General features: G+C 38.6%; 1 protein-coding gene across 12 annotated transcripts in view; it reads right to left on the bottom strand.

The window, feature by feature from the left end:
- EYA1 (EYA transcriptional coactivator and phosphatase 1) overlaps positions 1 to 13,493 on the bottom strand; it is a 353,650-nt gene that overhangs the window by 107,354 nt on the left and 232,803 nt on the right. For all 12 annotated transcript variants that reach the window (XM_032869202.1, XM_032869209.1, XM_032869210.1 and 9 more), the window contains 2 exons: positions 2,595 to 2,677; positions 1,994 to 2,180 (listed from right to left, as the gene is read on the bottom strand). In XM_032869202.1, the coding sequence (XP_032725093.1) occupies positions 1,994 to 2,180; positions 2,595 to 2,677 (270 nt within the window). The remainder of the gene's footprint in view (positions 1 to 1,993; positions 2,181 to 2,594; positions 2,678 to 13,493) is intronic.

Genomic DNA, 13,493 nt, shown 5'->3' with positions numbered 1-13,493 from the left:
GTTAAGCATCCGCCTTAGGCTCAGGTCATGATCCCAGCGTCCTGTGATGGAGTCCCACATTGGGCTCCCTGCTCAGCAGGAAACCTGCTTCTCCCTCTCCCAATCCCCCGGCTTGTATTCCCTCTCTCACTGTGTCTGTCACTAAATAAATAAAATATTTTAAAAAAATCATATAGACATTTTGAAAATCATACTTTTGCATTGTTTCCTACATGACATGGCTTTGTGCCTAGCCCTCCCCACTCTTTCACTTGGTACGCCTCTGATAAATAAAATTCACTTAAAATAATGGCACATTTCAGAGACAAACTTTTCTGATATGATTAAATTGGTATTTTTCAGAAAGAGCTAAAATCAACCTTCATTTTTAAAAAAACATGATTAAGTTTTCACTACTTTGTTTTGTACTGTACTCTTCCCAATCAAATGTCATGATGAATTAAGTAAAATTACTCTGCAGTCTTTTCTCATTCTGTTATTCCACAAATCCTGAAGAGTTTCTCCACTTGTTCACATGGCTATTCTAATTTAAAGCTCCTGTTAGTCCTCAAGAAGTTGGGATGACCCAGATGGCTCGTACGAATACATGAGATCTCCCTGAGATTGGAACAAGCCATTAGCTTTCCTCACGATGCTATATGAAATTAATGGAAGTGGAGAGGAAATCTCTGTAACAGCTTCTATAATAAATCCAATTTTTAACAGCAATTATATAGATGCTAAACCTAAAGGACTTGTATACTAGATTCTGTGAATACTGTATTTACACATGTGAACAGAGTAAAAAATATACCAAGCTACTTTTTAAAAAATAAAGGGAAACAGATTACGATAATCAAAGATTAGAATGTTTGGAATTGAACTGTGCAGAAATAGTATTTAAAGTTCACTGGAATACAAGTTTAAGATTGATGTAACTTCCTGCTGTAGAACAAAATAGTGTTCGTCTACATTTAAGAAAAAATGTGAAACACTAAAACCCGAAAGGAGATTTTTTTTCTTATGGGGGACATCTGGTAATATTTGCAAGACAAATCTATAGTCAAGATTGAAATTAGCACCTGTTCCATAAAATTCGTTTTCATGATTTAAAATAACCAACTAGAATTAACACACTATGATCGCATTGTGATAGAAGTGTATTTCAGCGGAAGACCATTTTAACCTGGCTTGTAGCAAAGAGCAGGCTTTGGCTCTAAAAATAAAAGGCAAAAGGAAGCAAACTCTGCAATTGTTTGAGGATAATAGCTCACTTCATAATCCATGAAAGGAGAGACTACATTTTTAATAGGACAAAGGTAAGACGTGTAAGAGAAAATATAAGAAATACAGGTAAAGACCAATTCAGGAAATTAAGCCAACGATATTAAGAGTTTCAGAGAAAAAAAACTAAAGGAGGGAAAGAAATGTCAAAAACTTGGTAGGAAAATTTCCAGAGATGGAGAGATGTTCACTGGAAAGGGCCTATCGAGGTTTGTGCAGAAGTATGAAAATTCTCATGCCTTATGAAATTCAGAGTAGGACTTGAGTGGGAAGGGTGAGCCAGAGGAATCATGATTTTCCTTTATTAACTCTGATTTTTTTTTATTTTGGAGAAACATTAAATATTTAATGATAACAAACATTGAATTTGAGGTAATATTTATTTTCATATTCAATACATGGGCAAATATTTATAATTATAGTTAATAATTATAGCTCAATATTTCTAATTATGTATCCAAAACACCGTCTCTCTTGAAAATTGAGTATATTTACAACTAACTAAAATCTCAGTTTCAAGGGCTTTTGAAGTTACATAATTTATACTGAAATTTTTCAGCAAATAAAAATAAATAAAGTTAATGCCACAATCCTGCTGTTGGACTTACATGTAGGCTGCGCCAAAGCTTGCCAAAACTGTGAAACCACTGCATGAATATAGGACTGTCGAAAAATGCATTTAAACCACCAGAAATCTAGCCTGCAGGATTAATAAAGTGCACATAGTTACCTGCTGCGGGATCTGTAACCGCTTGGCTGGTGATGCCAGATGGCGGCTCCTGAAGCTGGTAAGTGGCGTTTGTGGACGGTGTGGTCGGGCTGGTGTTGCTGCTCGTCATATAATGGGCTGGATACGGGGAGCTATTATAATACTGTGTGTACTGACCCTGGCCGAAGCTCGGATAAGACGGGTAGTCCTACCAAATCAAACCACACAAGAGTAATCCATCAGAGGATGTTGCTGCTTATTACTCCCTTTTCAAAGTATAACTATGTTTGTGTTTCTGGGTCTTCTCTGAATTCACAAAGGGGCACACAAGTACACGCAAAGTGCCCAGACTTGCCAACAAATCTGACGTAAGATCAGACACACTCTCCCTATGCCTTCTAGTCCATGATGCATGACCAGGTAAAATGAAATGAATCCAAAAACCAAACACTCACCATGGAAGACTCTTAAAGTGATTTTTAAAAGAAAAAAATATATGTATTTTAAAAGGCTTAGGTAAAATGTCACTCACAGTAGAATATAAACAGATCTTTCTTTATATAAGAAAATCATCTCGCATTTTAAAAAAAATCTCTCAAGTTAAACTGGCTTTTAAAATTACCTGCTGTGAGCTGTTAAATCCAGAGGAATTTGTGAGTGAATTATTTCCTGTATATAATCCTGATGATGTTGTAAAACTGCTACCTGAAACAAAATGAAAAGAAATATGGTTGAAAAAATATGCAAGAATAATGTACCTGTAAGAAATCATTATTTAGATAACACAGAGTTGAAATTCATTGCAAATGCATTTGGTTTCTCTTCAAAACCAGAATCCACCGCCATGACAAAAACAGTGTTTTCTTAAAATCGTTGACAATTTTAGTTCCACCGTATTGCAAAACATTAAAGAGTAGAGAGATTTAAATTTCTGAGGACATGAGTAATTCATATAAAATTATGGGCAAAACGATACCTTTGTGCAAAAAAATATTAGACACTGGGCTTTCCATTTTGGTTTGTGAGACACACCAGGATTTTTTCATGGCTTTACATTAAATATGCTTAATGAAAAATGATGGGACCTGATCAAAGGATCTTTAAAGTTCTTACAGGCTCAAAAACTACAACTACTTTCAAATACTTTCAGACCTATGCTTGTCACTATAACGGCCTACTGAAAAAGCTGATTATTTCATTACACAGAAGAATAAATGGCAGCCCTTAAAGTATTTGATAAGACAAGGACCAAAGAGGGACACGATCAATGTTTTATGTATTACATGTGCTCTCTAGGTAAATTCTATTTGCTGAATGTCTACATGTGTTCAACAATAAACAGTAGGCACTGGGCAGGATACAAACATAAAAGCAAATCTCCATTCCCTCTCTTGTTTTTTTTATTTATTGTTAAACCACTCAAAGCAACACTTTCATTTCATTTTATTTTTGAGAGAGAGTGTGTGCATGTGAGTGGCAGGGAGAGGGAGAAGAAGAATCTTAAGCAGGCTCCATGCCCAATGCTGAGCTTGAGATGGGCCTCGATTCCAGGTTCCTGAGATTTTAAACCAACGGTGAAATCAAGAGTCTGACGCTTAGCCAACTGAGCCATCCTGGTGCCCCAATAATATGCTATTTCTGATGATCATATTAACAAAGATTTTGAAAATATGAGGGATTGGTAAATGTGTAAACCAAGGCATCCATACGCTACAAAGCAGGAATTTAGGTACAAACTTTCTGGCTGGTCTCTTTGGTCAGTGATAAATAACTTAGCCGGACATTTGCTGTGAGAAAAGAATGCATGGATTTATACAAAGAGATCACTAGCAAAGATGTTCTTCAGTGCTGTTTTTAGTAACATAGGAAGCATTCCCAAATCCTTAATACATATAATTCAGGAAAGGGAATATTATGAAGACATTGAAATGGTATCATAATGATGTTTAATTACATGGAAAATGTCTTCATATTATTTTGCTAGAGTAAAAATGAAAACAAGGAAAATGTTTTGATGATTTCATCTGGAATATTTTTGAAAGCATACAACATTTTTAAAAAGCACAAAAATCTCAGAAACATTATCTATGGAAGGGCATAGCCGTTGGTCACAAAATATTCAAGAAGCCAAGGCACATTTCAGACTTTTCGACCCAGAAGCTGTGTTGCTTCTATAAACAGAAAAATCTTTTCTTTTAATTAAAATTTTATGGCCAATGAATGTGTTGGCAGTTGAAGGAGAAAGTCTTCAGTGTGAACTAGCTCTTCACAGATGCTTTCAGGTATGGTGCACAAGTGAATCCAAGCCAATTACTTATTTGCTACTCAACAGTTAAGTACTACCTCAAGAGTCAGAAAACAGGGTTTCCAGTCATCACTTACAAGCTATTTGGACTTCGAACAAATCACCCAACCACTCTAAGATCTAACTTCCCCATGCATGAAAACTCTACTCCGTAAGGTTCTTCAACAGATCAAGTGAGGTAATGTTTTGGAAAGCATCGTGCCCGATCTACAACAGCGCACCAGTGTTAGAAGCTGTTACTGTTTATCTTAGTAAACATTTCTCAAATTCTCCACTGCATTTCTGTATCTTTTCTCTCTCCTTACTTTCCCAAACTAGATAAATAGGACTTAATCTCTTTGCATATCTAAAATTCTTTTCCTACTTATTTATCAGACATCTCTGAACTTTGAAAACCTGATACAAGCCTTTGTTATTTTTATTAAGTGAAAATATTTCCTAAGATAGTTTCAAATTTGGTTATCACAGACTCATATTTGAGGTTTCTTTCTTTGTGACTTTCAGGAATACCAATTGTTCAAAGTTCCCATAACACGCATCACAGATAAGCAAAGAGTTCCCGCACTAATATTTATTCTGCCATGAAAACTGGGGCTTCAGGCAATCTTCCCCTATTACTGTCATTAGCATGGGACAATCACAAACTTCTAAACATATATTAAGTGCTGGACTCGTGGTGGTAATTACATGGGGATAAAAGAATGACTGAGACATAGTTTGGGACCTCACAGGACTTATCAGGATGACATCGGTTTTGTTTTTTTTAAGTACTGGACCTCATGGGCATGTGACTCATTCTGTATTTATCAGCGAATAATTAATCAATATTGATATTTTATATATAAAGCAAACTTACACTGAACAGCATAAACTTGCCTTGTAAAAATAAAATTTAAATGTCTTTTGGATAAGAGTGCAATATCAATACTTTTTTAAACTTTACTATATACATTTAATAAGAAACATTACTTTGGGTTATGACTTGTTACTTTCATTTAAAACTGCACATTTCTAGGTTATGACTTGCTACTTTCATTTATACTACACATTTTTGAACAATAAATACTGACCTCAACAATCCCTATCCACTAAGAAAATGAGTACGAAATAGAAAATATATTTTTAAAATGGGTGTTTTCATTCCATAAGTTATTCCCTGGAACAAAGTAGAAAAGGCCACGGAAGCTATATCGGCACATACAGGCCACTGAGGTATGACCAAGAAAATCACAGTTCAGTACTTGAAATGGTACCCAAGTGACTTTCCAGACTTAATGCTACTTCTAAGGCTATACATTAGCTGGAATTCAACATAAGTTATAGTCATTTACTGGCTGACAGCTGGCTGAGATTCCATTCCATTTAGTACACTGCAGCAGGCTTTAATGGCACTCCTGAGGCCTAGGAGACTTAATGCAACTTCCAAAAGGGTCTAAGTTACTTCAGGGAGAGGGGTACACACTAGGGACTCAGGCTCAGGCAATACTCATTTTTTACCACCAGCATTGGATCTGTAGGGCCACACCACCTGCCTTCACATAGGACTTAGGCAAAGAGGGCAGCTAACTTTCAGTCTAGGCCACCGGCACTGGCTTTCTGCAACAGCCTCCTTTACTGGTTTCCTGCCCATCTTCCGGCCCCCTCCAGTTCATTTTCCACAAAGGTAGAATATTTTCTCTAATGTGCATATCTGATCTTCTCACTCCCCTGTTTTTTTTGTTTTGTTTTGTTTTTAACGTAACTGTTAGTGGCTTCCTCTTGCCCTCAGGATAAAATTCCAACTCCTTCCCAGAGCTTATTTATTAGACCCTGGTCTGATTCCAGTCTATCTTTCGGACTTCTCTGGTTTCGTCCCAGGAACCTCAACCCAATCCAGCCAGATACACATTCCAACCTAACTTCACACAAATGAAGCAATGTGTGGTTCTCTTAAGGCGGCTTTTTGCACCTCTTACTTCCTCCCCATTGTATCCTGACTAATATCTCATCAACTTCATAACTCAGCATGGACTAGAAACCTTTCTTCTCAAACACCTTCCCCAAATTCCCCTCTTCTCTTTCCTCCTAAGCCTGGATTACTGAATCTCCTGTTTATCTGTCTACCTACCTACCTACCTCCGTAATGTATACATAGTATTATATGAATTTATATATACTTTGATACATTATCTATTTCTATTATATAAATTTATATATAACTTACATGTATAACATATATTTATATATTTACATTAGTACATTTGTGTATAATTTATTGTATAAATTTATATAATAGGCACACAAATTTATATATATTTATATACATCTAGGACTACTCATCAGTATTTTAAGCTAATTAGTATTAATTAATTAGAAAATTGATACAAATCAAATACTCATCATGTTTTTTTTAAAAGATTTTATTTAATTTGTGAGAGAACACACTTGCATGAAGGGGAGGAAAGGGGATGGGAGAGGGAGAGGCAAACTCTCCATTGAGCACAGAGCCCATGTGGACGGAGCTTGATCTCAGGGCCTTGAGATCATGATCTGAGTCTAAATCAAGAGTGGGACACAACCGACTGAGCCAGCCTCAAATAATAATTACATTTAAACTCATTAGTCCCTTCCCTATTAAACAGGCTAAAAAGAAATCTTAGAGCTTATAGAATTGGATGTTTGTAGTCAACCCATACAAACATAACCAGAATACAAAATAGAGTAACAGTAAAGATCGACAATGTCCCTGAGTACTTACTATGTGCTAGGAGTGTGTTCCTCTGTTATATGCTTTATCTAAACCCAACAGCTTGATACTATAGGCAGTATTAATATTCCCACTTTGCAAATAAGGAAACAGAGGGTTAGGTCAAGATCATACAGCTTTAATGGGGTAAAAGTGAAATTTGAACCCAGCTCCGTCTGGTTTCAGAGTCTACACAATGCTCTCTCACAACTTCTTACCTTCTCTATATAGCTTTATAGAAGCCCTGAAATTCACTCTAGTTTTCTACAGGACTAGGAAAAACATCAGAAGCAAAATAGATGTACATAAGTACAACTGATAGCACTTAAAGGTTACTGAGTGCTGGCTCTGAGCCAGTAGTTTCCATGTTACAGCTCCCTGGGCCATCCTAACTGCCTCATGAGAGGAGAACTTACACCCCACTTTACAGATGGGCAAACCACCAAAGATTATGAAGAGTATCCTGGGCCACCTGGCCCCAGAGGCTAGGTTCCTAATCCCCACAGTAGATTACCTCTCAAAGCAATTGGGACCAGGGTGGTGGGGAGGAGAGAGGGGTTGGAGAAGATCTTGGAAAAAAATTATTTTTTAGCATATCCAACCTACAGCCAAATGCCAGGCAATTGTCGGGAGGTGTCTGTTAAAAGGCACCTATCTATACCCCGCATTAGACAGAGGAATCACCAACCATCTCACTGAGGTAGAAGAGGGAGGGTTTGACCCAAAAAGCCACAGATTTATCAAACTCCTCAAGTACCTGTGACTATTTTATACCAGTTCAGCGGGTATTTTCGTAGTCGCTTCAGAAACATGTAACCAGTACAGGCTTGCTTTATTCCTCTAGGAAAGGAATCACACTCACCAAGCATTTCTAGAGTGGAAGCTTTAAGGAGACTGTTTAGGGACAGTTTGGGTCCTTAAGCTGTGGGAGAGCTCATAAAGGGAGGTGAGGGTTCCAAGGCGACAGCTGATCCCAGGCAGATCTGGTGCCCATACCACCCGATGAATTTCACCAGGTCAGAACACCAGAAAGCAATGGCAACAGAACCACCACAATGCTCCTGAGAAAGTTTCAGTGTGTCACTGCGAAACCCACCTCCTACCCTGAGCAGCCCCGGCAGGAGAGGCGCGTTTGTGGAGAAGGCTGCCCTACCCCAGGCTTGAACATGGTTGCCAGAAGGGGGAGAGAGGGCAAGACAGACCTCCTTTGTCCATTTGAGGATCCATCTGCTGCGAGTTTCTATTTGATTCATGAGTCTTCACTTTTACCTTAGTTCAGAGAACTAGGCTTAATATTCAGAATTTCTTTATCAAAAAAACTAAAAAGTATTCTCCTTCCTAGAGACAAACCACTATACGTGAAAAGCCACTTCTAGGCAAATAAAAGAGCAAATATATTGTGTAATAAAATGCTGTGTATTTTATATAACAGAACGTTACAAAAATTCGCCAAAGTAGAAGGAATTCCCACTTAGAACTCATTATTTCTTAATTAAGGAGTTTGACAGGGATAGGTTCCAGTGAAGGTCCAGTAATGCACAGTATTAATTCTTGGTACAGTTTGGAATTAAGTCACGCTCCAAGCGGGGCGGCAGTGGAGGAAACTTCCTACCCAGTTGTTAAGACAAAAATCTTATCTACTTAAATAGTTCACTATTGTGAAAAATCATAGCAATACTTTTTTTGGCAGGGAGGGGAAAAGAAAAGAACACGGAGATAATTTTTCCTTTCAGAACACCTCTAAGACACAAAGTTACTCAAGGGAATGAAAGCACCAGGTTAGTTTGGGAAGGAAAATATAACTGCACAAAACAAACAAACAAACAAACAAAAAACAAGTAGTGTGTTCCTGGCATGCAGTGAGGAAAAAGTGCCCAAAGGAGAAGATCAGAGAGTGAAATGTTCTTAGAAAAACAGGGGGAGAGACGAGAAGTAGATGAAAGAAGTTTCTTGATCATTTAAGAAAAGATTAACAGTTCAGGGAAAGACATGGCGTTCTTCAACTGAAAAACCCAAGAATGTGGACATTGAACATGCCAATAGGAACATAGTGTGGCCCAGGAAACGTTAGAGGGTGGAGGGGGTGGGGGGAAGCTGTCACACATGTAAGGACATGTATGTGCATATAACTGGGCCTGGAGAAGGGACATGGGGTTTGGGGAGGAGAGTTTGGGATGGATCCTGCCTAAGCTTCTTCATCCACAGTCCGCTCTATTAATTCAGGACAAGATCCCTGGGATCCTGGAAACACGTCAGACTCATTCCTCTGGAATGAGAGGAGAAAGCTCCTCTCCTCTCGTGCTTCCGTCTAATAGTCTGTTTCTCATCATCCTGCAAGGCCTGGTTCAAGTCCTAGCTTTCCAATAAGCTTTCCCTGACAAGTCGTCTCTGCATGGATTTCTCTTTCTGGGAATCCCAGATTGCTAACGGAAGCCACGGAATTTGCCTCTTTGCTAGTCTTGCTTCTATCCTTTGTTCCTTAGATTCCTGTGTGGTATTTCTCCTGCCTGCCTCACATGGAGACGGATAAGCCATGGCTGATTCATGCCTTTGAGGGTTTCATCCAGGCTCATGTGAGAACCAGTGCTTGAGAATTTTAGCTCAGTGTGGTAAGTGACAAAAGGGCCCGGTAATAATACACCTGTCCTCAAAATCAGGTGTATGGACTGGAGGAAGACTTTTAATCACTTTTTTTTTTTTGGGGGGGGGTGATGATGGTGGTAATTATGGGCACTTTGGAAGGGCAATTTGAAAGCCAATAGACATCACAAGAGAAAAACTTGTTTCAACTTCCTTATTTGTTCAGCAGTGAAAATAAAAAGAGGGAAAGGAGAAACAAATTAATAACAGCTTATTTCTCAGATTTTATCTAAAGAACACACACTTTAGTGTTTTTTTTTCCTTAAACTAGATGGTGTATAAAGGCTTATCTTCAAACACTAGATTACAGACACTACTCTAGGTTTAAATTAAAGAAAATTAAATTCAGGCTTGAATAAACACCCTTCTGGAAGGATTTAAAATATTTCTAAATCTCCAAAAAGAAAATCAGAGTTTTAAATCAAGATTTTTAAAATTTATTTTTAAGTTTTATTTATTTGAGAGAGACCATGAGTTGGGGGGGGGAAGGGTAGAGGAAGAAGCAGACTCCCCGCTGAGCAGGGAGGCGGATGTGGGGGCTCAATTCCAGGATCCTGGGATCATGATCTGAGCCAAACCAACCACTTAACAGACTGAGCCACCCAGGTGCCCTCTGTTTTGTTTTGCTTTTTAAATGATCAAACAAGATTTTAAACTGATTAAACTTCATGGATTTTGAACAGCTCATAAAATCTCACTGGTTTTAGATGTTCTGTACCACTGGATCCCAGAGATGGTACAAGGATGTCACATCCCTATAAATACCACACAGGTGTCCTAATAGAACACTGATCTTACCACACAAACATGGGCCTCCTAAGAGGCTCTTATTAGCTCAGATATTGGCATCCTGTGGGTATATAATGAAATTAAGAGTCTTGCTTGCATATGAGAAATTTTATATTCAGAATGCAATAATATTCTGTTTTTACAGTCCATTTATATTTTGGTATTTCCACCCCATTTTTTCTCTGGTTATTTCCACCATCAGACGGTGAGGTAGCTGAGGCAGAGATCCTTCTTTGCCAAGAAGCAGGGTGAAGCTACTTTCTCTCATGCAAAAGGATTCTCAGTTAGGGAAGGACCACTGTCTCCACTTTCAGGTCACTGTACCATGCCATACCCCACCGTTCAGATTTTCTCATTCAGTGACATTGAAAGTGAATTGTATATTCTTAAAAGTGATCTTAATTTCTGGTTACACTAACATCGCAGACGGTAGAGACAAAGGCACCTGAAAAATTTAATGAATACATTTGCCATCAAACCATCTCATTTCTAAAAGATTTCTTCCTTATAACCCTCCTGTAGGCTAGCAAGTATTTTGAAAAGCCCATTATATAAAGATGCCCACAGACCATGGATCACAAAGATTTTGCTTTCCTCTTGTCACTGTCAGGGGTTCCTACAGAGAAGGGTGGTGGTCTCGTCAACCGTAACAAACATGAAACAGTCTTGCTAGAAGGCCCGGTGTGGGCCACGTCATTCTATGGTACTAAGCAGCTATAGTTTAAAAATAAGCCAACCTCTCAGATCCTTGATTAATAAACCCCTACGAAGTTAGCATGTTAAGAACATAGTTGATATTGACACACTCCATAATTTAAAGTATCGAAGTTTCGGATGTGATTTAACCTGGAGAATACTGCCCAACTAGAACTTCAAAACGCTTAGGAAAAGAAAAGGCTAACATGTAGGTCAAAGGTCTACTTCACAGAAAACAAGGACTCACATTAAAAACCAGAATCCCAGCCAACCTAAGAATGCTGGGACCTGCTGGGGCCTGTCTGTACTCCCCATGTCTGAGAGTGTTTCCTAGCACTTCCTCGGCAAGCAGGATGCTATTTGCCCCTCGTGTATTTTCACAGAAGTCCATTTGCTTTCCTTCCCTGGCCTCTTTGCCATGGGCTATGTCCATCATCGGGCGCGATCTATGTGGCAGAAGTTAGTGCAACTCCCCGGGGACAAGCCTCTGAAAGCCAGATGGGTTATTTAACACCAAAGTTTTTCCCCTTTCTTACAAGAAGGACTTTCAGCGACCAAGCTTTCCTTTTTATCCCGGTAACAGTTTTTATATTCCAAAGAGCGTTTTTAACTTAGGCAATAAGAACTGGAAAGTCTTTGCATTTACCTTTCTTGATCTAGTTCTATATACTTTAACAACCCCTATAAAAAACAAGTTCGGTACTGATCACTGATGACTTATGGCGACAGCTGGATTTCAACAAAATTTGGTACAATTTTCAATACCCTTTAGTTGAAATAACACAAGATGCCAAAAAAGATAAAATGGAACATTGCTTTAAAAAAATCAACGTAAGCATAAAAAAGTCCTAGAATGCAAAAAAGGCCATGAACTAAAATATCAATGTGAGTGGACTGGCAAAGAAATTAAGGAGAAATTCTGAACATCAGCGCAAGCTGCAGGAGTGATTCTGCAGTTCTAACTGTAACATGTCCTTTCATGTCAGAAAGTATAAACCTCAACTGCTTTTATCATAGCAGATTCTAAAAAAGGTTCCTTAAAACCATGCAGTTTGGAGTTTGCTATTTTTTTCTTTTTGAAAAATACCATTTCTATGGGCAATGAAAAACTTTCAAAGTACATTTTACTAAGCAATTTTGAGCTTCTAAATGACTCGTCCACGGAAACACTTCAGCTATATGTTTAAAAAGCCCTGGACGGGCAGAACAAAGGAAATAAGGATGGTTTCCCTCATTAGGTTATTATTAGATCATTTCCACTGGATAATGAGCCCCAGATAAGGCAGTGTGGAAAGCTGCACAATAGTGAGCCCTGCCACGTACCTTTTAACAAACCCCTGCCCTCCTTTTTTTCTTCCTCACGGGTTTAAACCCCAATCTCTTTAACAGAATGAACAACACCATATACAAAGAGGCAGTCAGAATTTGTGTTATTTTCTTCTCTAAGTGAGAGCAATAAAGTCTAAGGAAAATAAACAAAGCGAAGTTTCCAGAGCCCTCCGGTTTTCAGGCGTGCGTATCTGGGTAGCCCCTCCTATCTATCACGGCCAATCCTGACACCTTTCTGGTGCAGAATGACAGGAATGCCCCGCACCACGGCCACTATTCTGGGGCAATAAAACACTCAGAAAAGCACTGGATACCCCCACTCTCATTCTGTGATGCCCCCAACCAGCTCCTCCAACGAGCATGAACACAAGGGAAGATTGCTTTGAACAAACCACGATCATATTCTAACCAAGATTTTTATTATGCTAAGTTCTAAAATCACTTCTCCAAATGGAGAGAGCGAGGGTCCTCAATCTTAATCTCTAACCTTCTTTGCGGCATTGACCTCTCCACCTTTAACAGACATTTGCATATTCTGTAACTGATACCAGAGATGAAAATATGAGTAAAGGCGATGACTGCCTATAACCATCAGGAATCAACAGGACTAAGTTATTATGGAACACTGGGTTTTCCTCAAAGCTGAGGTTCAGTTCATTGAACCGGTCTGATTTTAGTTTTTCTGTGTGTGTGAAAATGTTTACACTTCCTTACCTTAAATAAACTGCCAAACAAACTGTCATTTTCTGTATGCGACTCACCCTCCAAATTATGAATGCGGTTTCTTCTTTTCTGTGCTGGCTAGAACTCTGAGCCTATACTGTATGGAATGCAGGGGTAAAGGAAGGGCGATGCAAGCAACAACTCTGGAACGTGTGTTTAAAAAAAAATAACAGTTTGATTTCAGGTCAATTGCCTTTTGTACATAAAAGCGTGAATAAAACTAGTTTATGACAAACTGAGCAGATATTCTGGGAAACTGGTCAGTAAGCCAAACGTCGAAGCAGTTTCTTCTGGGAGGATTTTTACATGGACAC

Source organism: Lontra canadensis, unplaced genomic scaffold (genome assembly GCF_010015895.1).
Source record: "Lontra canadensis isolate GAN:19392208 unplaced genomic scaffold, GSC_riverotter_1.0 scaffold37, whole genome shotgun sequence".
Classification (NCBI taxonomy): Eukaryota; Metazoa; Chordata; class Mammalia; order Carnivora; family Mustelidae; genus Lontra; species Lontra canadensis.
This window is presented reverse-complemented; position numbering and strand designations above follow the sequence as displayed.